This window comes from Lepisma saccharinum, chromosome 11 (genome assembly GCF_977018435.1).
Source record: "Lepisma saccharinum chromosome 11, izLepSacc3.1, whole genome shotgun sequence".
NCBI classification, from domain to species: domain Eukaryota; kingdom Metazoa; phylum Arthropoda; class Insecta; order Zygentoma; family Lepismatidae; genus Lepisma; species Lepisma saccharinum.
The window spans coordinates 22,455,586-22,482,462 of record NC_139239.1 but is presented as its reverse complement, the minus strand read 5'-3'; the positions used below and the strand labels follow the sequence as shown (position 1 = coordinate 22,482,462).

The 26,877-nt window shown below is 38.4% G+C and overlaps 1 protein-coding gene across 4 annotated transcripts in view; it reads left to right on the top strand.

The window, feature by feature from the left end:
- The window catches only part of exu (maternal protein exuperantia), a 101,219-nt gene that overhangs the window by 66,257 nt on the left and 8,085 nt on the right, over positions 1 to 26,877 (top strand). The window contains exons 1-2 of one of the 4 annotated variants that reach the window (XM_083130815.1): positions 13,080 to 13,216; positions 21,142 to 21,256. The exons of 1 other annotated variant lie outside the window; for it this stretch is intronic. In XM_083130815.1, coding sequence (XP_082986941.1) covers positions 21,170 to 21,256 — 87 coding nt within the window. In that variant the 5' untranslated portion in view covers positions 13,080 to 13,216; positions 21,142 to 21,169. Of the gene's footprint in view, positions 1 to 13,079; positions 13,217 to 16,990; positions 17,175 to 21,141; positions 21,257 to 26,877 lie in introns of those variants that run through there. 2 more of the 4 variants (XM_083130817.1, XM_083130818.1) reach the window with 2 other exon arrangements.

Genomic DNA, 26,877 nt, shown 5'->3' with positions numbered 1-26,877 from the left:
ATTTGTTTGGAAAAAATATAATACTTCAGGCTGCTTTCATTCTACAAGTGCTACATTGTTAATGTGCCTCAGAAGCGGAAACAATTAGAGACTATCGAATGAAGAGTTTTCCGAACCGGAAGTAGTTTCTTTAAAGAGAAAGAAAGAGAACAGATTGGGGCGGCCACGGAAGTAAGCTTCTTGTTCAGCAGATCCCATGCTCACGGAAGTCGGATTCCATTCGGGAAGCACCCGCGAAGACTTATTTAAGTGGGAACCCTTCCAACTATGATTAATTTGGCGCCATTTTGCTCTAAGATCTCTTCCGAGATCACCGAATCGCGATATGAAGAACTTGGTAAAGGGTCAGTCACTATTAACCTCCTTACTTACACGGTTCGAATTTTTAATAACTTACTTGTTATGTTATGTGTAGCAAACGTACACAATCCACGTGAAATCATATTCAAAGAGAATTCAAGTAAATTGGGGGGAAATATCCCTTCTGCACGTTAACTGCGCCAAGTATGTGTAAATATAGAGTTTTGTTACGGTAGGTTTAAAATAAAGATAGCCAGATTCGCGTCCCGGTTTAATTGATCCGGGTACTCCCATCTCAGTTCCGGATCCGGGCACACGATTTCGTTTCCGGATACGGGTACCCGATTCTCTTTACCTTCTCCGGATTCCCTACTATCGATTTCGGATACGGGTACTCGATTCTCGTTTCAGATCCACTTGTTCGATTGTCGGTTCCGAATCCGGGTAGCCGATTCTTTGGTCGGGACCGAAGTATCCGATTCTCGGTTCCGGATACACGATTTATGTTCCGGGTACTCGGTTTTTCGGATCCAGGTACCCGGTTCTCGTCGAATCCAGATCCAGGTATTCGGAACAGGGTGATTCGGATGCAAAATATTTTGATCATCTCTGGTTTTGAGTCTCTGTTTAATTAATGATTTAAAAAAGAAGGGTTAAAATGCTTCTGTTAAACTTTCAATTTCATTTTATTCACTACAAAGACACACACATTCAAACTCGAAACAGCAGATAACACCAGTGCCCTTCTCTTTCGTTGTTGATCATTACGGCCACTTTCCATCCACAAATTATCTTTTAACGAGCGCGCCATGTCCGTGTTCTGAGAGCGAATCGTTCGTTTAGTTTCCGAACTGCAGTTCTATCATAAATATCCGCTAATGTCCACGGGTGCGAATTCCACGCTCGAAAGCGTCTCCCGAATGCAAGGAATGGACATCATTTGGTCGGCATGTTAACTAACCTGATTTAATGGGTTTCCGGTTCTCTGACAGTGATGAGCAAGTTAATCCGCACCCATGGCTTCCTGGAGGACGAAACAAAATTCGATTTGTAGTTTGGACAAGCGCATACGTCATTTATTGCTAAGTAGCTGCTTCCTTCGATTGCTTGAGGTAGTAAATTGATTTTTTGGGGGCGCAGTGCGGAATCTCAATTGTGTCAGTAAATCACCTGAATGTTAATTAGTAAATTTAGTTTCGTTTCGAGTCGTCAAGTTTCTTTTCTTTCAGCTGTTGCTGCTGTCCACTTTTGCGAGTTGTGTATGTGTGTGCGATTGTGCTAGATAAAGTTCGGAACGTCTCCAGTAGAGTGCGCGAATCCATCGAGCGAGCCTAGCAACAGCGTAGCGCGTGAGCAAGCGGTTTAGCGATAGGTGCAGGGTTGAGATGACGTCAGCTGCTCGCCTGTTGATTGGAAGCTTCGGCAGTTACGACTCGATCCCAACCTGCAAACGCATAAGAGCCAGAGGTGTTACGAAAGTAATCTCACTCTACTCTCTGTTCAGTAGTGTGACATAGAGCGACCACAATCAAAAAACCTTTGGCCAAAAGCCTTCGCGCATCTTCCCAACTCGGGCCATAAGGAACCTTGCTCCACACTACCTCTCCCTTCCACCCGCGAGTACGATGCATAGGACATGCAGTTCTACGCAGGTTCTTTTGCCTGTGGCCCAACTACAGTAGGGTTCCACGCATTCTCGATTTCGACTCGCGGGCAGAGGCTGGGTGGTCCACAACGTGCCCTATACAGAGAAATGGACAGAAAATTCCTATCCGAAAGCCCCTCCCACATCTATTAACCTGCCACGGATTATCACGACAAACGAAACACAAATCAAGAACAGAAATTCATAATTAAAATGTATTATACAGTACAATTTAACTGCAATTGGATAGTCATGTTCTTTTCATATGCCGTAACTGGTATACATAAAATAACTTAATATTTCCATAACTAGTTGTTATGCACAGGATACTGCAATTTGGCTCTAATCGTCAAATTACCATATATTAGCATAATATAGTATTATTTAATTGCAAATAAAGCACGGTTATCCCACGTGACAGTCAGGTGTCACATATACTTTTAAAAACATATTTTTTGTGTATCTTCGGTTACAATTCCTACCATGTGTTTTCAGTTTTGTACTTCATTTTAATCATAACAAAAACTAAGCCTAGGTTCAAACACTGGACCGCTGGCGTTGTAGCGCACCACGCAAATCATTCCGTCACTGAGGTCAGCCCAATAGAACAGAGACAGACCTCTCGCAGTTCAATCACCTTATAATCCCTCTCCCTCTGTAGTAAATTTCAGAAAATCAGTTTTCCACATTTAGATGTACAGTATATGCATTTATTTTTAAGCATTACCATCCGCCAAATGGAAGTCAATTCACTACGAGACTAGCAACAAAGCTTACACAGAGGATATTTCCAGGAGAGAAGGGAAAATTCCTTGGCCCCCTCATTTCGACCACATCTCTAATTCCCTTCCCCTGTCTCGCACATCCAGTCTTCCCACTTATCCTCCTTTCTCGCTCTTTCCTTATCACTTCCCTCCTCTATCTACCTTTCCCTCTCTCGCTCTTCCATTCTTTCCGCTTCTCCTTCTTCCTCTCTGTCCTTCTCTCTCTTCTTTCCTGCTCACCCTCTCACTCTCGTTTTCCATCCCCTTTTTCGTACTCTCTCCCTCTCTATCTATCCCCTCCCTCCTGTTTCCGTTTCTCCTCCTCGACCTCGCGCTCCCTCTTCTTTCATTCCCCCACCTTTCTCTGTCTTTATATACTTTCCGTATGAGTATAGGTGCGTATGAGCATAGGGGCGTGCGCATATATTTTTTAACGATATTTGGAAGCGTGTTTTTCTTCACATGCTCGCCACTCAAGCAGTGAAATTACGAAGAGCGGCTGCTTTAAAGAGAGAACTTCGAACCCACTTTTAAACCAATTTAATGCAATTATCAATTTCCCCCAACGAACGCCTAACATTGTAAATTCCATCAATTAAGAAATTTCACACAAATTCTTCTGCTGATCATACCTAATCCCTTGACTAGAACCTGGAATCTCCTGAGGCCATAATCTGGAACTAGCGCCTTCCTGGCAAGATTCCAGGAGAATCCTTCATCTGACGCCCTTCTTAGTTCCTGCACGCAGAGTATTATCGTATCCCATGATTCAGATGAGCAAATTTGTTGAAAGGAAAAGCGCGGGAACGCGATCATCGCCTCCTTCGATTTGTTCGCCTCGGAATCCAATTTTCCACTTCTCATAGATTACCCCTCTGCTTTTTTTTGCCACCTCCACCAATGACCCATTAACATCAGATGACAGAATACCAAGAAGCTCACGGATTTGTAAGAAATGAATTGCCTCTCCATTCCTCTTTTTTACATGCAAAATAAATTGGAACGAGAACTTTCTGGTTTTGATAATGTGGATTTCTGCAATAGTTACGAACTTGCAACTATCTTCCCGTAGATTTTACTTTCGCTTTTTTATTGCATCAGATAACTCAGATAAATTTTATGTATACCAAAGCGCCCCGCGATTCACGCCAGATAATAATAATTGTTTATGTACGGTTTATTGTAAGTTTATAGGACGCTCGTGCTTCCACACAGAACACAAAAAGTGTCAATTGACATATATATTTTGACTCCAATAACACATTAACGTGCATAAACTGCAAGTGATGCACTTTTTAGTGTGTCAAAATACACAGAAATGTATAAAAGGATACTTTTATCAGCTGGTGTTTCCGTGTGATGCATTAAAAATGTATAAATTTGGAAGATCAGACAAGACATTTTGAAAGATAACGAAATTACACAATAGCTGTGTCAATTGATGCATTAAAAGTGAAATTTTCTTTCTTTTTTAATGCATCATCTGATAAAAATAGCCTTTTATACATTCCTATGTGTATTTTGACACACTAAAAAGTGCATCATTTGCAGTTTATGCACGTTAATGTGTTATTGGAGTCAAAATATATGAGTCAATTTACACGTTTTGGAATCTGTCCTGACTTTTCCTTACTTCATGAATTGTTCTGACATATGGGTTGTGAGACAGGAATTTCAAAATATTTCAGTTGCTTTAATTTAAGTCACACTGAATCAATTAAAGAACATATACGTATGTATAATTTTATTTTGGGCATGTGTAAAGATTCTAAACAGTGATGAGCCCCTTACCCCTCCCCCACCCCACACACACATTCACACAAACTCTTCAAGTACTGATGATCTATTAACAAAATGGTTCTTGTTTCATGAAAAAGTATTTAAGAAATATCAGTGATTAATCGAAAAGAAATAACATTCGTTAAAAATATGAAATAATTATATTGAGGCCCATACTAACATCAAAATTAAACACCGTGCCCGTACGGCAACAACCTTTTTCTTTGGAGGGGTCCAGTCCGCTGCTATTTCTTCATAGCAGATTGCAATTAACCTTATGATGTTAGGTCACCATCGACAATCTAGAGGCCCGGTGCAACCCCCATAACTGAAATGATAAGTTTGCTTGAATATATAACTCACTATTAGTATTAGAAGCGTAATGTGAGCGAGTCTTATGTTGAATCTTGGTCTGGCGCAGCCAGGAGCTGGCTTTTGTGGATGAAGGGGCATCCACCTCAAAGTCCAAGAAAGAAGTCTTTACTATCCTTTAAACAATTTCCTAAAAACAGTATATTTTAAATATATGTGTATTATATTTAACCTAATTTTAAAAAAAGTTTCGATCAAGAAATACAATGGATCACGAACAAAATATTTAGCTGTGTGAAGCCTCCCCCTCCTCCAAAAAGGAATTCTGGCTGTTCCGCTGTGTTGAAGTAAGAGAAAATATTTCTAATTTCTTCTTCCAGATATTTGTCAGAGATTCAGACTACCCTGATTTAGTTTCGAGAAACTGCTACACTGCTACCTAACTCGGTGACAAAAAATCGCGGGATATTCGATCGGTAATTATGTTGTATTGGAAAGTGTTTTATCGTTCAGATCATTTTGAAACACCGTGTATACTATAGCGGATGTTTAACTAAGGCCACACAATCTCGATCTCGGCTGAAGCGGGGTTGATGTGATCAGCATCTAAAATTAACCTAAGTCTTCAAACCAGCTATTTATATTGTGCATCAAAGATTGAAGAAATTGCTTTCGAACGTATGGTTTGATTGATCTAACTTCTGAACTAGAGACTCCTACACGGTGAATCAATAGTTTTCAATGCTTCAAGAATAACCATGTCATTTGTTTGCTTTGCTACAAGAACCGAAGGATTTGATGTTGCTTATATAATGACAGTACACTCAGAGAGTGTAGAGAGTCTTAAAGTAGAGCAAATTCGATCATAAATAACTACATTGTCAAATGTTCTACAAATCCTCCGACTTGTTTAAGACACAATAAAACACTGCAGATCTGAAAATCGCTCGAACAAGATTAGAAGACGAAGCGACCCAACATATTCAAAACACAGCCAGCCCATCGATAGAATAGTGCTTGAGAAACACCAGGAGTCTGAAAAACACTTAATGCATGGCATCTTAAAGAGCGACAGCTAGGGCTTTTCAAAAGCATTGAGTGGGCTTGAACACTTGAATTACAAGTTCACAAAAAATCACAAATTATTGAATGGGCTCGGACCCCATGAGCCTATGTAATTTGGCATTACTGTAAACAGTCGCTATAAATTGCGTAACGTAAGCAACTCATGTAGGCTATGTATGGTTAACTGAAACACCATAAGTACAATATAGTTTACAAGTGGGTTGGAAATAATGATCCCTGGTTGAGTTGTGTCATTCATAACCAGAGATTTGATGGTTCAAAACAAGGGCGGTATCCCTCCTATCGACCCCACAAATCGCACCCTGCATTAAAATCAATATATTCATGTTTGTTTACTACTTTCCAATGACGAACTTCTGTTTTTCCGTTCCATCATATTCGAAATGAGCCCAAAATGAGGTCTAGAACTTTAAATGTTTCGGAATTATATGTCTTTAAAATTACCATAAATTCTGGAAAAAATAAAGAAATAAAATGTATTTACGTAAACTCTGGATTAAAAACAGAATTCCGTGTCTGCTCTTCTAAAAAGGAATTCTCTATGCCCCAATATACATTATCAGAACGAATTTTGTACCGCAGATGAAAAATGTTCCTGCGCCACCGAACGCACCAATGCACCATCCAAGTTCAGAAGTTCAGCCCCTCCCCCCCCCCCCCCCGAAAAAATTCCTGCCTACGCCAGTGGTGGCAAAGCTATTCAAATCAACATTTCCCTGGTAACTGCCCACAAACTATGGGAAAACAGCAGAAATATTCTACCTAAACTAATTTGTGTTTGGAAAACCGTAACTGAAATATATTTTATTTTTGAAAAATTAAAATATGCTTTTTGGAAATTGTAAAATTGTGGGAAAACGTAATCCCTCAATAAAAGATTATCCCCCCACCCCTTTTGTGGATGAATTACAAAGAAATTCGTGCCAGCACGATGGTCAATGTGCTCAAACGCGTTACGTGTTCCACTTTGGATCCCGTCAGTGAAGTTCACGAGTTCGAATCACGTCATGGGCATGGATATTCTTTGCGACAGCCCTTTCATCAATTCCATGTGATCATCACTCGTCGCCGCGATTAACCAAAAGTGGTAGAAAACTGATGTCAAATATCAAATACATAAACAACAGGCCTGGCCTCTGTCTTCGTTTAGCAATGTGATTTGTTAATCACTATACGGTGGAGGCTGCACATGCTTCCACACACACACACACACACACACAATACATACACATCCTGTACTGCATTTTTGCATACTAGTGACTAGCGAGGCTCTGGCGTCTGGACTCGTGGCCATTATAATCCTTGGTGGGGCTCGTATTGTGTTGTCCTTACATGTTTATGATTGTCCCTTCATCCGCCTCATCTTATCACCATTCATCCTCATCTTCGCTATTTGTCAGAAGTAGCAGAAAAGCGAACTAATAATAAATCAATATGTGTGTATGTATGTGCGAATTTCTACCTCTTGGGTTGATCGCTACGATGAGGATGAATGATGATAAGATGAGGTGGTTGAAGAGACAATTATAAACATGTAAAGACAACATTGCTATATGCCTTACTATGGTTCGAACTGTATTTTGCGGCATTTACTTAATCCTTTCCGTCCAATCTTACTCTCTCTCGACCCTGTTGCACTTATGTCCATTCATGGTATAATTAATTAAGTTAGTCATCTACTTACACGACAATATACCCACGAGATTCTACCGCCCCCAAGCACACACACACATGCCTTTAAAATTTGTTTACTTTACGATTTTTCGGGTGTTCTATCGATTGTGCTCGTCTCAAGATGAGACATCATCTAATAATCATTGAACTGAATTGAACATATTGGTTCGGATTCCACTTTAACCTGTAGATCCAGTCCTGATTAGCCTTACTGTGCATAAAGTGGACTTAAAATACCAAATCAACCAATCAACGAACTTTATTGCTGCGTGTAGAAGTGTAGAAAAATAGTGTTAAAAAACCAAAGACATGGATTCCCTTTTTGCTGAATTCAGCATGAACTTGTTATTTTTCCATCCTGAGTTAACTTGAAAAGGTACGGGAAAGCAGTGAAGAAGAACTACATGTTAGTTATAAACATTGCTTCCCAAGAGTTATAATCGCCTCTTTGAGGAGATAAACGTGTATGATTTTACATGTTATTAAGCGGCCCGCAGCTGAGGGGCTCCTTTTTGACGTCACTCTAGCAGAAGACCTTCACGTGCCGCCGTAGCGCGGGAAGTCGGAATAGCACCCCCTGCGAGTAACATGTGCAAGGAAATGGATACAGCACCCCTGTATTTTGTTCACCCTCAAATTGAAAAAAAAAAAAAGAAAGAAAAAGAACCTGTCAACGTGTCTGCTTTTCTGCCATACAAAACATAGTCTCTCTGGTGATGGCAGACTATTTTGTTTTGAGGGGGATGATTTCTCCTCGGTTGAAGCCAGAGATTTCCACACCAAAGACATGAATAGAATTCGCAATTATTATCAGCGGCGATTCGAAGGGCAGAGCCGCCGTGCCATGGCACTACCCTCAGAAAAAACCCATACCTCGCCAAAGTACAGGGTGGCTCAATAAGTCACTTAACACCCCCAGTACAAGGCCACTGCAGCGCGCAACATGGGAATGGTGATGACCAATCGTTATCAGGCCAAGGGGGAACCACATTGACGCCACCCACACGGTCGGCGGTCATCTTGATGTCCGCCATCTTGAATTCAACTTCAGAATTTTAAATGGGAAGGGGGTCTTGCGACATATCAAAATGGGCTAGAATTTCACGAGAAATGCAATGGTGAAGGTTTTTTCGACGTATCTTTAACCAGTATAAAGTTATGACTGAATTCTTGTACCAATTTGCTCCTTTTCGAGGTGTTAGAAAAATGCCTTAAAATTTGTTTAGCGCTTCGGTAATGCATCGAGATCAAAGTGACGTCTATGGGGAGACGTTTGCATGCCATTGCACATTATTTTAATCGGATACATCCATGAAGAGCTGTGCATTATGAATGGTTGTCGCGAACAATTTACAGTGTGACGCTTCCATTGAATTAAAAGTCCTTCACAGTGACAAGGCTCATGTTTATGTTCATAAGGAAGTTCATAAACAGAATATTCGATGATTTTTATCTGATAACCCATTTTCGACAGATCAAAGCTGAATGGTTAGTGTTGGTAAGTTAATGATGTGGCGTTCTGTGTGGAACACGATTGGTTAGTCAATTTTCCATCAACGGAACCTTAAATGCTTAGGGCTACTTGGATTTGTTAAATAAACAGTTTTTTTCATCCTTGCTTATGGAAGAAGGTACTTTTTACAGAGTTTTTTCAATAGGGAGGAACACCAGAACACTTATGGGAACGTTATGAACCAGTTTCTGTCCAAAGTTAGTTATCAGATGACAAGGGTCACATATTCTGTTTATAAACTTCCTTATGAACATAAACATTAGCCTTGTCACTGTGAAGGACTTTTAATTCAATGGAAGCGTCACACTGTAAATTGTTCGCGACAACCATTTATAATGCGCAGCTCTTCATGGATGTATCCGATTAAAATCGTGTGCAACGTCTCTCCATAGACATCACTTTGATCTCGATGCATTACCGATGAGCTAAACAAATTTTAAGGCATATTTCTAACACCTCGAAAAGGAGCAAATTGGTACAAGAATTCAGTCATAACTTTTTACTGGTTAAAGATACGTTGAAAAAACCTTCACCATTGCATTTCTCGTAAAATTCTAGCCCATTTTGATATGTCGCACGACCCCTTTCCCATTTAAAATTCTGAAGTTGAATTCAAGATGGCGGACATCAAGATGGCCGCCGACCGTGTGGGTGGCGTCAATGTGGTTCCCCCTTGGCCTGATAACGATTGGTCATCACCATTTCCATGTTGCGCGCTGCAGTGGCCTTGTACTGGGGGTGTTAAGTGACTTATTGAGCCACCCTGTATTGTTAAATTAATACATTTATAATTTACATACAAGGAGATTCGAATCTCGCAATCGGTCAAGTTGACGACCGTCCCAGCCTCCACACTGCTGTTTCGTATCCTCGCGAGGCAACGGTCTGAGCCGTCCAAAAGCTGGCCTAACCAAGGTGACACATGGGCAGAGGGTTGTAGAAGTCTCAGCGGGGAACAAGGTATAGGAGGTGAAGGGGGTAGCCATAAGACACCAGATAAATCGGCAAATTTGACTGATTTGTAAACCTGTTGGAATGTAATTCGTGAGAAAGGTGCTATCCACTTTTCTGCCTACTTTTGAAAAATCGAACGTAGTATTTATAAAAAGTTAAATGAACATTTAGATATAAGATAGATGCGTCCGAAGGGTCATCCAGACATATTTTCTACGTATAATGTAAAAAATCCTATGGTGATGCGAGTATCCTTTTACATTTGTTTTACAACAAATGTCTAGAATATTTTCGACGTCCACTTGGAATATGTGTGCATTGGGGCAGGAGAAGGTGAGAGGATTTGTTTTTCCCTTCCTCCTGTAATTGTTGTGTTTTTTAGGGAAGTGTCCTGTAGTGTATAAAATATAGATTAGCGAGTGAAGATTAATCGGATTAGTGCGTTGTTACTTATCACACACACTGTTTTCCAAACGAGGATAAATTAAAAGTTAAGCATCTTGGCCAGTGCCGCAACCACATGGAGGGGACGAGGGAGGGGGCATTGCGGAGGTTTTCTTTTTTTCGATTTCTTGATCACGTTGGCACTGCCCATCATAGTAGCTGCCGGCCGCCACTGATATATTTATTGTTATTAGTAGTAGTATTTATTGTCATACTGAACGTCCCCGATGGTGTCGTGACAACAATGGGTCGCGGATCGATTCCCACTGGAGACAAATTGTTCGGATTCCGCTTTAAACTGCAGGTTCAGTCCCGATTAGACTGGGTGAATATAACGTGGAATTTGATAATTGTAAAATGTACGCATGCAGAGCATGCGTTACCCCCACACCCCCTATACGCCTTCATGGCATGGTGCTATGGACAGGGGAGCACTTTACCTTTTTTTTTACGCATGCAGAGCAGAACAAGCCATAGCACACGTAGTTCACACTTTTGCCGCAAGTGTCTCTGTCTGTCGCTGTTCGGTAGCGTCCTCTCGCGCGATTTCTGGGAACTACTTTGAGGTCATTACCTGTACAAGAGAGGTGATGTCATGACGATGTGACTTGAAAGCAAAAGCACAATGACATTTTTGCTTTTATGTTCTTGTCTCCACCGCCACAGGAAATTCAGGTGTTTGAATGAAATCTAGTGTACTCGTTTCACAATAAAGAGTAAATATTAATTATTGAACGGGCGAAATGAAAGAGAGTCTTTTTACACAGTACTAGATCTTCTCCGAGCTGTAAGTTCTTATACCTATATGATATCGACATATTTTTCATAAGCACTATGACAGCGTGGAATATCTCAACTTTAAGCTGACTTACTGGTGTTGATAGTTTGCAATATACGTAGGTTGCCAATGTTTTTATTAATTACATTTTTAATAGTAGTGATTTTTCTTTCATTCATATGGACAATTCTACTTCCGAGAGGGATAGCGAACTACCGGCCGGGGGAGGGGGGAAGAATCTCAAAGAAGGTTCACAAAATAAAATTATGATAATCTACTGCGCCTATATGTAATACACGCATCCGCACGGACCCACCTCTACACACAATTGTTTACATTAAAATGATATTAATATTTACTTGCCTATTTATTTTATCATCTCACTCATCACCCAACAATCTTCATCGCTCATTTATTTTTACTCAATACTCAGGTATTCATTTATTTTTAATTTAATTATGAATAAACTTAGATGGTTCTGTAATATATAAATATCTTTTTACGAACTTCACAAATGTCTTGAAAATTGATTGCAATGTTTTAATGTTGTAGAGGAAGGTGAAATTTTCCCTTCTCGTTTATTTCCCTTGGTTGAAATACGACTTGTTATTATACAGACCACATTAATGCGATGTTCTAGATCAATATATAAGGAAATTGTACACATCTTTGCAACTTCTGGTAATAAAATTAAGCTATTCTACTGTATGAGATTTGAAAGGTGAAAAGGAAAACAATCCAACTCTTGTAGAAACTTGAAATTATTTCAATGCAAAATCTGAATATTCGATGTAGGAAACTTCCTTTCTAGAATAAAATATATTTAAAATTGGTATCGGATTTTCATAGTTAAAAACTACCAAAAACAGAAAAGAAACCTAAATATCGTTCTCTGCGTTTAAGGAAACTCCAGAAATGAGCTCTGCTCCACGTTTAGTTTGGAGTCGCTGTCATTGCTCATTGCAATTACATTAACATGTAGGTAACATTAACAAGTATTGTAAATATCGTTAAACTTTATCATAGAAGGTGAAAGTATATCAAAATGATTAACCATATTACTGGTCAGAAGCGAGATTTCGTTGCATAATGCGAAAGTATTTCGAATTTTCTCACGTATTAGTAGTATAACCAGTAAATTTATCATCAAAGAATCATTATCTTAAAAATGTTATGTAGACCATTTGCAAGGGAAGGAGAGCTGACTGGGCTACAGCCCCTCCCGAAATTTTGCAAAAATCAAAATTTTCAAATGAAAGCATTAAAGAACTATGGAAAACCCGAAGTGCTAAACGCAAACCTCCCTAGAATGACCCCTGATTATCATTTTTGTCTTTGAACAACTTCTAATTGATTGACTGATTTGATTTATTTTACTTCGCTTTTCTGTCACTTTTGGCTAATCGCAAAGATCAGGATGAATTATCATATGATTAAATTGATGAAGAGTCATTCCAAAAGAACACCCTTGCCCTGACCGGGATTCGAACCTCGGAAGAACAACTTATAAAATGCAGGGTAAACATGGTTAATTACGGAATATTTTGACGTGCCCCCCCCCCCCCCCCCATTTGAACGCAGCTGCGTAATATTCGTCTTTACAATTCTAATCTCCTCCGAATAGAAACTGCGTACGCTAGTGATAGAGGTCATATTAATCGCACAAATTTCCACTCACTCGTTGTACTTTGAAGAAAATGCTTTATTTACACAATATCTCTGAAATTATTCGCTATGAGAAAAGATGTTATTACTAGATAGTACACTAGTTCAACTTAATAGAATTCGTTCAATAGAATGTTCAATAGTTATCTTGAAACCAAGCCAGACCTCGTATCTAAGGAACATCTGTCTTAAATATACAACTTTTCTCATGCCTGCAGTGAATTAATTTCTTGTGAAGTAGCGCAATTTTCAAAGAATTGCGACATTTATTTCAACGTTTACAAGATTGTTTGTAATTGTATGTAAGTACACACTATTTTCAATTCAAATTGTAGTACCTTTTGAACTGAAGGTGAATTTTTGCATTTCTTATTACAAATTCCAACTTACTAGAACAACGCAAACGTATCATATTATTCATAATTGTACTTTACATATATGTTATATCACGGAAATATTAGGGAAAAAAGAGAATAAATATACCTTATTTATTAAAATAAAGTTTAAAACGAATAACGATAGTGCAAAAAATTGTAGCATTAGAAAGCTTAATTGTTGAAATTGATAATCCAGTACAATTCACAAATATTAGTTACAAACTGTATAGTAAGTCTTTATTATTCTGAACAACTTATTTCAAATAGAATCACAATAATAGCCATTTCATGTCATATATACATTTTGATTTCCTAATAAGTAATATGGCCCATTATAAATAAATATTCCATAGATTAAATTGCCAATTGCCATTTTAATTACCATTCCACTGCTTTAGTTAATTTTATGTGTGCTTAAAACCATATGCAAAATTAAAACCATGGGTGATGAATAATAGTGTCAGAAAGTGGTGAGGCAATGAGTTAAAAACTACAAACTATGAGCACTTTGTAAAAAAATAATGCATTTATGTTAAAATTTGTTCGTATTGGGCCACGAAATTTTAAAGATACACTGACCTTTTCTGTTATTTTTGTCAGAGTTTTACATTTAAACGCCATTTCGTGGATTTGTGTTATGTAAGTTGTCGAGACGAAAATCTAGCAAATAACGTTTTCTGTTTTACATTGCAATAAGAGATGCGATAATGTTTTGGTTGAAATTTATCTTTTCCTATTTCACATTATCACTCACTCTAATGTACAATGTTCGTTACTATCTATTGCCTCTTGCACTTAATAACTCAAGAGCTACAAATGGCGTTTATTTGAAAAAGTCAAATAATAATAATAAAAAAATTCTTCCGAACGTGGCTACTGTTTCAATTTCTTGTTTATGGAGGTTTGGATTACACTTTCAACCCTGTGTCATTTTGAAGTCAAGTGAAATAAATTAATTAAACATGTATGTTGAATAAATACGTTTCTAGAGAATTTTACATTGCTTTTCGAATTTTTACTTCAATTCATATTTTGCCTTTGTACAAAACATTAGTAAAACAAGTAGCAAAGGTGAAATAGAAACGTTGAGGGTCTTACCGATGGCGTATTGACAAAGCCATTCCCTTGTAATCGAAGGGTTCCTGGTTTGATCCTCGGCGGAGGCACAGTGGTACAGATCCCACTTTAAACTGTAGTCCGGTCCTGATTAATATACCTGAGCATTAAGAGCACTTAAAAACACAAACAAACTTTCTTCAAATTCGAAATGTGTATTCCCCGTGTTCTCTATTTCTCTTTTCAGTATTTTAAGTCGCTTTTCTACCGTCCTAGGTTATTCGAGACAATGATGATGGATGATGATGTGATGAAATAGATGATGGGGCAAACACAATTACCCAAACTTGTCTTATCGAGGACTCGTAGACAGTTCTGGGACTTTCAAGAAAATGTTGTGTGTATAAGTATTTTACAAATTACACTGTGTCTAAATATAATATTATGGATTTAATTAGTACTATTTTTTATGAAATATTTGTTCCGTTTGATGGTCACGCATGTGCGTTGTTATGCAATAATCAAAGCTATTAGGGTTTTTTGAAATCCTGTAATTCAATAGTTGTTCTTTTTAGTCTGCAAGCTATTTGCTATTGGGCCGTTTTTCTTGCAACCAACTTCCCCCGGTATCTAAGCACTGGTGGCTTAGCAATGTTTTCTCTTCTGCGACCCAAATCAGCCCAAATCAGCAATAGCGCAATCGGGTGCCAAAACTTGATGGCAAGGGCAATATCCTTTTCCCTGTTAGACAAGCCTCAGGAAAGAGTGGGGGCAACTGTTCCCAGGTCCCAGGTTCGAATCCCGGCCTGGGCATGGTTGTTTGTGAGTGTCAATTCATCAATGTCATCATATCATCACTGATCCCCATCTTCGCAAATTAGCCAAAAGTGGCACAAGAAGCGAAGTAAAATAAAGCAAATTAATCAATACATGCTTTCCCAGTAATTTTTGTCTAGCTGCATCACTGACGTTTACCAACATTGCGTAGTGAAATGCAATTTATGGATATTTGAGAATAATTGATTTTTTCCATAGCGGATGTATTTTCTTTCAAATTGATTGATTGCGTGCGTGTGTTTATATGTATTAGGTAACCAGAAAAGCCTAGGGATTATTCAAAATAGGTGTAGGAAGAGGTGTGTGAAACCGGTCCGTCCATCCCCTCCCCCCCTCACCTCTGGAAGTTGGCATCGTTCATTTCAAGTTACAAAAGAGAAGAAAGCTCGTTATTTATATTGTTAATAACAGGAATACAGCTCAGTTAGTATTCGAACAGACTAACCAAAATAAAAACTTGCTTAGACCGAAAAAAATAGTATAAAATGCAGGAACCAATGTTATCTTCATATTCTACTACTTATTCCAAAGTATAAATATTTTCTCAGATTTCAAAATTCCAACAACTTCAAACAACATAACTTATGGCTTAAATTTCCCCACAACTTTTAAAGTTCTTTATTGAACGAGATATGTAAAAGTTAGTTACAAAATAGAATAACTATGCATTTCCGTACACTAACTGTAATAAAAGTGCAAAACATTGTGCTGGATAATCATTCATGTGGTGAATCAAGTAGTAGTCTCTACCCAATGTTATAATAATAATAATAATAATGATAATAATAATAATAATAATAAAATTGTTAGGGCTATTATTTATACTATTTTGGCACCCTACAAGATTTGCTTGCGACGCGCATGTGTGTATCATTCATCCTTATCGTCGCGATTAACCCAAGAGGTAGAAAGGAAGAGAACAACATGTATCCTATTAACAAGAGCGTTGAGTTGCTTTAGTAAGAAATAATTAAATGGAATATTTCCGCCGTGTATACGTTAAGTATACTGTATAGCAGGCTCGTAGCTAGAACTGATCTCCAAGGGGGCTCACGGGATATCAGGGGGCTTTGTAAACCAAATCTATTTTTCAAAAGTTTAACAGATTTAAATGAAGGTAAATCACGTGTGTGTGTGTGGTGTGGGGGGTTATTGCGTTGCATACAATTTAGAAACATACAAAAAATACATTTTTCTATATCTTTTAAAACATCGCTTGAAGTGTTAATTGACTGCCACTGAATCAATCCTTACTATACACTCCATACTACTTTTGATGATACAGATATTTATATCACACAATAAAAAATGCACAATCTTCAATCACAATGCCCACAGTAGCCTACATTCCACCCCACGCCGAAGCAATGAAACTCCCCTTCGTTCCCAAAACTTGGGATCTGTTGGCCTTTGACGCAGATGACATAAAAGTCACCGATTTTGTCTCAACAGGAGGTTGCAACAGGGGCAACGAAGGTGCAGATAAAGAATGTAATGGCTGCTGTTCATGTTATGTGAATTTATCCTTCTCCAAAGTTGTGAGCAAAATAATATTTGCTGTCTACATTTTCACTCTTCACTGCAAACAAATTATACAAAATAGTTTTACCTCATGTCAAGGGGGCTGACAGCAGTGTAAGGGGGCTTAAGACAGTTCCTGCCTGGCTACGGGCCTGCTGTATAGGCTGCAACATCAGCTATCGATGGCCACATACGGCTCGCGGGCCATGATTTCGTCATGGCAGTTTGCGATGATAGTAAACATATGATCACACAGCGATAGATTAGTAGCGACAACTGCCGACTGAAGTTGGAACTTCCGTCGAGTGGTAAACTTCTGCTGTACACGTGTTGGAGTGTGTGCACTTGGCGCAGCACTGAAGCAACAGTTCCTCGTTTTTAGATCCGATAAAGCGGATGAACATAAGTGAGACAGTTAAATGCATTAGTAGTTGCAGGAGCCACGGACTTTCAAGAACGGATAGAACCGGTACGTAACTTGAAATTATAGTGCTGAAAGCAAGAAAACGTGCTGTTCGCAATGTGAATTTACTGCGTGTGAATAAGGGGCGGGGCAGTGTACGTTAATCTAAAAATATAACTTCGCAGTATGGGTGATACCATATGTTGCTCTATTTACGCACCGCAAACTTGAAACATGCTGGAAGAGGGTTGTAATTGCGATTAGCTTTATTGTGGACAGACTAGGATTTCTTGTGCTTTTAACATATGCGGGATTCGCACTGCGCGGTTGAAAAATAAAAATGCAAAATTCCGTAGTAAGTAATGCCGTCATCACTATATTAATTGGTTTTAATGAGTGCATTCTGCTCAGTTCGTTAGCATGAAGAATTGTCTTGACTGACAAGTGCCAAGTAGTAAAAAGGGCGTTAAAAATGGGCCGTAGTGCGTGGGTATTATCCCAGTGCAACCAAGAGTCGAACTCTGATATCGCGGGCAGAAGTAGCGATTGTTTACATTTTTTTTCTAGTGTGAATCTGTTTAAATTCAACTCACATTAATAATTTAGAAGCTGATACGAAAAATGCTCCTATTCCGCAGGAAACAAATCTAGTAGGCTATTAACTAATTGTTCTCGTGTTCAGATGACACGCTTGCAAGTGAACCTCTGTATACTAAATTCTGGAATACCAATATGCGTAGGCCAGTGGACGTGTTGCAAAATCTATAGTTTCTTTCCGATTAACCTATCTCAAGTTTGAGCAGCTCTTTGTTCAAGATAGATATGCTTCACATTGTTAAGTTGGATGGGAGTATTGTTACGCGCTTTTAAACAATGGATCAACTAATTAAAATTCGGTTAACAATAGCAAAATATTTTGACAGAAAAATATTGCAACTTGGAAAATCCTCTGCGTGGAATTTTTAAACTTCAGGTGCAAAGAACAACACAACCACCGTGGCGGCCAAGCCTGTAGTCAACTCGCGAAGGTTGCTGGTTCGAATCCCGCTCTGCCCTTTGTTTCATCCTCATCGTCGCAGCCTACAGAGGCAAAAAAACTACTTAAATAGAACTACAAATATTCGAGACACGGATCGAAAAAAAAATGAATCTGGTTCAAGGTTAAACAATTAGCTTTTGGGAGAATGGGGAGCCACACTTGGCCCACTGATAATGGCGTTATATACGCTTTCAAGTTATCTAGTTTCTATTAAAGGAAAGTTGTTACATAATCCGGAATCACTGTCGCTCTTAACTTTCTGCAAACAAGTAGTGCTGGTCAGAGATGTAAATAGGACAAGGTCACTGTGCTTCAGTATTTCTATGCTGTTTCGTAATGTTACTCCTTAATGCGGCTTGGGAGGGGACATGTGGCGCTTAAGAAACCTTGCAGTGGAGTATATGAAAGTTCGTCGAGTAAGGGGTGGGGGGAGTGATCAAACAATTGAAACAACGTTTGCTCGCATTCTCAAACACTAATTACGCTTGATTTCTCAGTTTACAATGAATTACTTTTCTCGTTAGTTTAATAGTGCACAAATAAAATATGGTTGCTTCTTTGGTAAGGGGTCTAATTGACTCAGTCACCAAAAGCATTGTTCCAATCGACGTTAATATAATGGCTCATATTTCGATATTTTAGGTGTTAAATGCTTATCGAATAGAAGACAGTTCAATATGTGTAATTTCAATGACAATAGCAACAAAGTGTAATATTTAAGATAAAGCCCAGTCCATGTTTTCACAAATATGTGGCATTCCATTAGTATCTAATTAAAAATTTTAGGTGCGTCGGCACACATGACCATTTTGCACCCTTCGTGTATATCGAACGCTTAAGATTAATTATTAAACTGAATCTTTGATAATCATAAAATAATAATTCCTCAGAGGAAGGACTTCTTTCCAGTTTGAAACGAATTTATAAATGTCATGCGAGGGAAAGAATTCAAAATTAGTTTCGAGCGTCTAAGGGGGGTTCAAGGGGGCGTTGTCCTTTCCTGGAAAATGAATTTCAAGATTAAAATTATATATTTAACATATTTTTATATATATATATATATATATATATATAATATTAGCTCTTGGAGGCACCTCATTAAGAGAATTCTGAATAATTGATATGGAATGCTGTCTTAAAATTTTATGTGACGGGATCCTTACCATTTGTAGTAAGATTGTTAAACTGCAAGCCGTTGAAAGAAGGAATAGTTGATTACGTTGCAAGATAGGTCATCTATATTAGATAGCGTTATCTTGTTTACTAGATTAAGCTTGTATATCAATTTTAACGATAAAGGTTACATTTATAACTTCTTATCGCAATTTTGCGTTTGAGGGAATCATACAGCATTTATCACATGGAACAATCCCTATATATTCATTAATGAATGTACACTATGGAGCAGAGAAAGGGACAGAATTTAAATTAAATATCAACATATTTTAGCCTTGTAATGAAGGGGGTCCCGGGTTCGATACCCGGTAGAGGTCGTTGCACAGTGGTTCGGATCCCATTTTAAAATTGTAGCTTCAGTTCCGATTAGCCTATCTGTGCATAAAGTGGACTTAACAAGTCAAACAAACAACTCTATCAAAATATTTTATATTTTGTTGGTGTATAAAATCTTGTTTCTATTTGCTCGTTCAGTGTGTGTCCTGTTGGCAAAGCAGAAATGTAGCAACCCGTAACACCTGAGGGAGTGGAGGTATTATAGGGTTCGTGACAGAGCAGTGGCGGGCGAACTATTCGGAATGCCCAGCACATACGTTCAACGTTCGAGCTACTGCATTGATGAGCCGCTTACGCACAGCAAACTAGCGAGCAGTTTCCCAGAAACCGCCTGATCCCACGCAGAAGTGTTATCTTGCGTTTGCCTTGACACGATTTTTCTTGGCCGGCTTGCAAGTGACGCAACAGCTTGCAAGAACTGACAATGCACCGCTGGAACTCATCCCCCTCCTTCTGCATAAACGTGATCACTTGCATGTACTATAATTTATTTCCGGACGGTCAAAGTGCATTTGCACCTCTCTATAGCAGCTTGTTAACTTCAAAGTCAGGGAGGTTAATAGAGAGAAGGTGTTTTTCCGACAAAATAAAGAAAATACTTGCAAGATGTTACACAAATATAGAGGACGTGGACTGCCATATCAATATGCACACCAATCTTTTATCCATAGTTGTGATTTGCTCGATATTAATATGATCTTTGGTTTCACGTAAATTATCTATATTTTTAATTATTCCGTTATTTTGAATCTGGCCTACGACATGAATGCAATGCTACGCATATATATATTTTCATAGTTCTTTTTTTATGGTTTCGAATTTCCATTATATACCAACTGGTACGAAATCACTAGAGTGCACACATAGGCGTGCGCAATAAAAACTGTAGAAACTACCTTGAAAATAATGTATTTTTAAAAATAGTAAAATTTTCTTCCATTTGAGAGTCACCGATCTCTCTCTCTCTCTCTCTCTCTCTCTCTCTCTCTCTCTCTCTCTCTCTCTCTCTCTCTCTCTCTCTCTCTCTCTCTCTCTCTCTCTCCCTCATCCCCTCCCTCCAATAATGTTTCTCACTTTATTAATCGTGCACAGCTCCTTTACAAATCGGCCCGCACTTAGCCTCCTTAGCTATTCTGTACCAATAATGATCCATATATAAGGCTAGTATTGTCCAGATAGGCAATTCAAACTCCTGTTAAGGCACCCCCAAATAAATTAGTCTGCGCACGCCTATGAGTGGACATGGCCGTTTTGTTAATGCATTATATACTTATAGAATTATAAATGCAGAAGTGTGTTTGTATAATTAGTTTAATCACTTGCCTATTCATATGCACATGCTATTCACGCTAGTTTCCGATCTCAGTCCCATATACCCTTTGTGTTCACTCTGTGACCTTAGTGTGTTAGATATATTTGTTATAAATAAGCTTACGAGCAAGTACATAAAATTAACCGTAGAGCCCTTTTGTTTTATTTCAGATTTAACATTGTGGATTCTAGCTTAACCATGGTTAATACAAGGCTCCCTCGTGTTCCTGAGAAAAGTATTCGGGCTAACGGTTTCAAGACGCCTTTCAGAAGGAAGAAGGCTAGGGTATTAATTTCGATTCCCACTAGATTAAATTCACAAGTTGCTGTAGTTCGTAGTTAGCACGTTTCATTTGATTAGGCACTCTGTAGTAGTGTGCCAGCATTTTATAAGTTGTGATGCTGCTCGTATCAGTAGAGTAACTTGATTTGTATTGTGTATGTATTAGTATAAACGGTTAATATTATGAACTCTGTTGCTGCACTGGTGTATATTTGAAATGTATATATTCACGGCGTCTGATCTAAACGGAAGTGCTTAATTTGCAAATAAATTAATGGGAAAATTATATTGAATTTTTGCATAAATTTTGGCATTTCGCAGGATTCTTTTATTGTCCGTGGAGAACTATCCGTTCCGAAGAATAATCTCGAATATCCGGGGCAGTGCGCTCTATCTAATACGACACTTGAAAAAATCGTAACTTGAACGTAGCTAAAGAAAATGTTTTGTACCTTAGCATTGGAAGCAAATACGAGTATCTTCTGAAGATGCTTTCGCCCGTGAATAGCTATCAATTTATTCTGAACGTCACACGCGCACAAACGCAACAGCCATCCTCAAAGATAGAATTAAATGGGGGGTGGAGGGGTGAAGTAGGGTTTGAAGAGGGCGAGGATAGACACTACGAAATTTGTAGCAGGTGATACTATTATACAAAGTACAGTATGCAATGCAAGTAACAACTTTTTTCATAACTCAATTGATATTTGCAGCAGCATTTTACTAAGTTAGGAGGTAAGTAACTTTAACCACCCTTATGTATGTACTTAGAACGCCTTTTTCCTTTGGTTGTATTTGCGAAAGTGAAGTTAGCAGTGTAACATAAAACTTGTCGATTACATAGTTTTAACAAAGTCCATTTTCGTCAATTCTACAGAAATCTAATTTTACATAGTGTGTTTTAGGTGATCTCTATTTCGTTCAGTTTTATTGCCAAATAGTAAAAAACACTACGGGAACACAATATAATTACTTTTATACTCACCCAATATAAACCATGGAAGGTGACATTCTCTCTCATGCTGCTTGTTATTTGATCGTAAGGAGAACTTTTTTCGCCATGTATTGAGTATTTCCTCTTTGAGAAAGTTTGTCCATGTGGCTGACAAGTAAATATACTGGGTGATCCAAAAGTCTCGGAACGGTCACATTTCGTGAGAAATACACATCGAATCGGAAGACGAAAAACGACGTGTTTAATAAGTGAAAGAAAGCTATTCAATGATATCACACTTGATTCCCCACCCCCGCCTGTGGACTGTAAAATTTTAAATGGAAACCCCCATTTTGTATTGTAGAATCGGAAAGAGCACTTCATTCAGAGTCCAACGAGCTATCAACCATCCTCCTAGCTCAATTAGGAACGGAGATATGGCGATTTTAAATTTTCGAAAAGAAAAGAGAGAAAAAGTGGAAATTTCATAAAACCCAAAATCGAGCTAGAGTGAAAGCGATTGTAGATTCGGAATCTGCACGTCAAGACCTTTCAATAGAATATATGGTAGACCCCATATAGCGTCCCCTTGAATTTTTTTGGGCTTTTATGAAATTGTCCTTTTTTTCCTCCCCCCCCCCCCCCCGAAAATTTAAAATCGCCAAATCTCCGTTCCTAATTGAGCTATGAGGATGGTTGATAGCTCGTTGGACTCTGAATGAAGTCCTCTTTCCGATTCTACAATACAAAATGGGGGTTTCCATTTAAAATTTCACAGTCCACAGGCGGGGGTGGGGAATCAAGTGTGATATCATTGAATAGCTTTCTTTCACTTATTAAACACGTCGTTTTTCGTCTTCCGATTCGATGTGTATTTCTCACGAAATGTGACGTTCTGGGACTTTGGGACCACCCGGTATATTTATTTCTAGTTTTTACACTTTTAATCTTGCTCAAAAACTTGGAAGATCGGCGTTTGGTACACGCAAGCACCAACATGGTTACACGAAAACCGGTGTGCGCCAAAACCAACTGATTTTTTAAAACCTCGATGTAGGTCAACTCCAGGATCAGTGGTGGCAACTACGAAATGTTTGTAGGGAAGGTTCTGCCATAAGGCTTAAAGGACTTATGCCCATCATATTGACAAAAGCCAGTGATATTTGTTCATAACATTTTGAAAACTAGTTAGTTTTTCCTTGGTTTGTATATCTTGCTGTAGATTCTTGCATAATCCGAAAACCCAGTGTAAAGGCTGTAAAACAGTCAGGTTGGCAAACCCTTTTATTCAAATATCGTGTTAGAACATGAAATGAGCATTGAGTATGGAAGACAGAGGGCGTTGTTGTACGGTCTAGATAGCAAGCCATGTAATTACTTGCGGCGGGTGCCATATTGATTTGACCCACTTATGTTAGCATTCAATGTGAGAAAGTGGCTCAATGTTTACTTATATTTTAATTCATAAAACATTAGCGCGTTGTTCAGACGAATAGAAACACCAGAGGACTATCTCGAAAAATTAAATGGCTTGATCCGGATGTAAGGACACGAAATAAACTTGGTATACTTTCATGAATATGAAAATTAGATTTATGTACAATTGAAGTAAATAGACGTAGATAGAACTATGTAGTCGACAAGTTTCATGTTACACTGGTGACGCCACTTTCGCAAATATAACCCAAAGGAAACTGCGTTCTATGTTCTATATCCGCTTTTGCACGTGAGAAAGTCGATAATTTTTGGATAACCTTGACGAATATTAGAAGTCTCACTCTGACACAAAGCCTGTTAGTTTTCTACAATATTCTGCATGCTTGGGTTAGAAAACATTAACAAAAACTTTATCAATTACGGTTTTCCGATGTCCGTGACGACCTCCTCCGCACGCTAGGACGCCAGGGGCCCCGGGTTCGAATCCCTACCTAGGCATGGGTGTTCTTTGTGAGTGTCCCTTCACATGGACGTCCTGAAAGGGTGGGGAGGTGGGCCACAGCTCACGCACATAATTTGATTTGTCGCAGTAATTTATAATTACAAGGGCGTTGCAACAATTAGCCAAAAATTGAAAAGAAATTAAGCAAATGAATCAAAATAAATTCATCGGTTATTTCTGTGGTCCTTGCAAAGTCCAAGATACAATGAGAAAGAAATAAAAGTTCTTATTCCAAAGATTTAAGTCGTCAGCGATCAGTATGAGAAATGCTAACACTAAGATCGACGAATAAATAGGTAATAACTTGCTGTTATAATAAGGTTACCCTATTTTCAGAGCGTGAAATCTGGACTATTTAAACTCGCAAAAATAGGATTATATAACTTCGCTACTCAACACCACCTCTCCTGTTGAATCTACTCTTCTTTTTATCCTTGTAAGTGCTGCTGTATTGTGAAATGAAGCTTTAAATTAAGACACTGCATCAGATTATACTTCTCCACTGAAATAAACTTTTACAATACATCCTATGCAAAAGCGTAGTTAGAGATCGGTTAGTTCATTGAACTCTCCAGCCTAATTATTGCCTATTTTTGTGGGAGCAGGAAAAAGTTTATTATCCACTTTGCCTTGACTCATCTCACTCAACAGGTCGCTAGGTGCCGTGGCTTGCCACGAGTTGAGCTTCCTGGAGATGAGGCCTTGCTCGAAAAGGTTTATTATCCAGACATTTTTAAGCAAAGAAATAAAACAAATAGCGGGTTAAAATTATTGCGACGAACTACAAATTTAGTTCAATGTTTGCTCTCGAATGTTTGAACTAATTACTTAGAATTAATTTTTCATGATGCATATCGTAAGCTGCACTCATTCTTATAAAAGGAACTTATTTGAATGTGTACTGAACAATAAATATGGGCATATTTAACTTTGAGGCCGGTGTTAAAAGGAAATGTAGGGACAGAGTTTGGAAACGACTGTCCCAACTAAATCGGGCCGACTGGCAGCATTACGTAAAAATGAAAACTATAAGTTCCTATTTTTTCATTATATAATGTAAAAAATGTATCGAATCAAACTACATTGCGCCTACTGCTTCTTGTATGTCGCAAGTTTTATTTCTTGACAATATTTCAAGGACTGCAACCAAGTTATTAATTTTCAGTCATTTGTAAAATAAATATAGGCCTATTAATTGTGTAGGATCGGTGCATCGGTCGTCATTGTGTGTGACTAATCCAGTCTAAAAATATACGGAAAGTATCATAAACATATTAAAAATATATTATTTAAAGTATTTTCCACCCTTCCTTCATTCCTCGCTTTCGTTTGAACTTTGAAATGAATTCTAAGTTGAGAGGCAAGTAAAGATACTCTGAAACAAGGAAAGCGGAAGTATGCTAGATGCTCCAGCTTAAATCAAGGTTATTGCCATTAACGATTAAATGTTTTTATGAAACACGATTTGCTGCAATGTCAAATAATGATTGGATGAATGACGCAATCAAGAGTTATGCACTTGGCAGGAAGTGGAAATGTACCAGTCAATCGATGCAAAACTATTTTTAATTTATTAATAGAGTTGGTGTTTTAAGAACTACTTTATGCACAGTAAGGCTAATCGGGACTGGACCTACAGTTTAAACCACTATGTGCCTCAACCAGGTATCGAACCCGGGACACCTTGATTATAAGGCGACGACGCTACCACTGCGCCATCGGGGAGGCCGGATGCAAAACTATGATAGGTGAGATATTTCATTACCACAAACATAAGTGTCTGTGTTATCGCGCCCGTTGTCATTGTGATATTTCCGTTCCTGCTACTGTTCACCAGCAATTCCATTGTTATAATGTTGGGATCATATTACAGATAAGGGTCTCCCTTATCGCACAACACGAGCAACTTTGCTTTATCACTCATGATATTACAAATAGAGCATCCATTATCTATAGGAATGATACTAATTATACAATTCTGACGTCAGACGAGAAGTGCGTACGTTGTTAGGTTAGATATGTTAGCTTTGGTTCTATTAGCATAAATACTCAAAATTTATTATTTATGCTAACTAAACCTAGCTAGCCTAACATAACAGCTTAGGCATTTAGCCTAACAATAAAAGCATTCAGAACGCAAGGTTGCTCTAGTGTTGTCCAAAAAGGGGTTATCAATCTCGCCATGACAGTTGCACATGCGCAAGAATATATCGTTCAATCGTTGCAAAATAACTTGAGATCTACGTGGCTATACTTCGTTGTTCCACAAGCCTTTTGCTGCACCAGTACGTGTCTGATAAGCCAAACATCTGACACAAGGACCATGGCCTTGTTTGCAAACGAAGAATATAGCTAACGTTTCTTTTAACACGTAGCAAGCCAAGCCTCTGTTTTATCATGTGTTCTGATAACTTGCAGACGCAGTATTTGAAGACGCTTTGTGATAAGTAAAGAAGAAAATGGGGCGATTATAATCTGCTACTAAATTGTAGTAAATAGTAATTGTTCTAAAGAGGATCTTTTATAGTTCTTGAAATTGGCAACGTGACCATACATTCTGAACATCTACGCGTAAACAACGTCGTCTCTCTTGTGGCATAGTGGTTGGCAATATGGCCTTGAATCAGGGTTAGACTTTTCCCGTGGGAAGCACATTTAATTGGTAATGATATCCTTAAACTGATGGAGATTGCAGTTTCGCGTAAAATGCCAACAAAGGAGGTTGGAAATATACCGGCAAAATTATGGTAT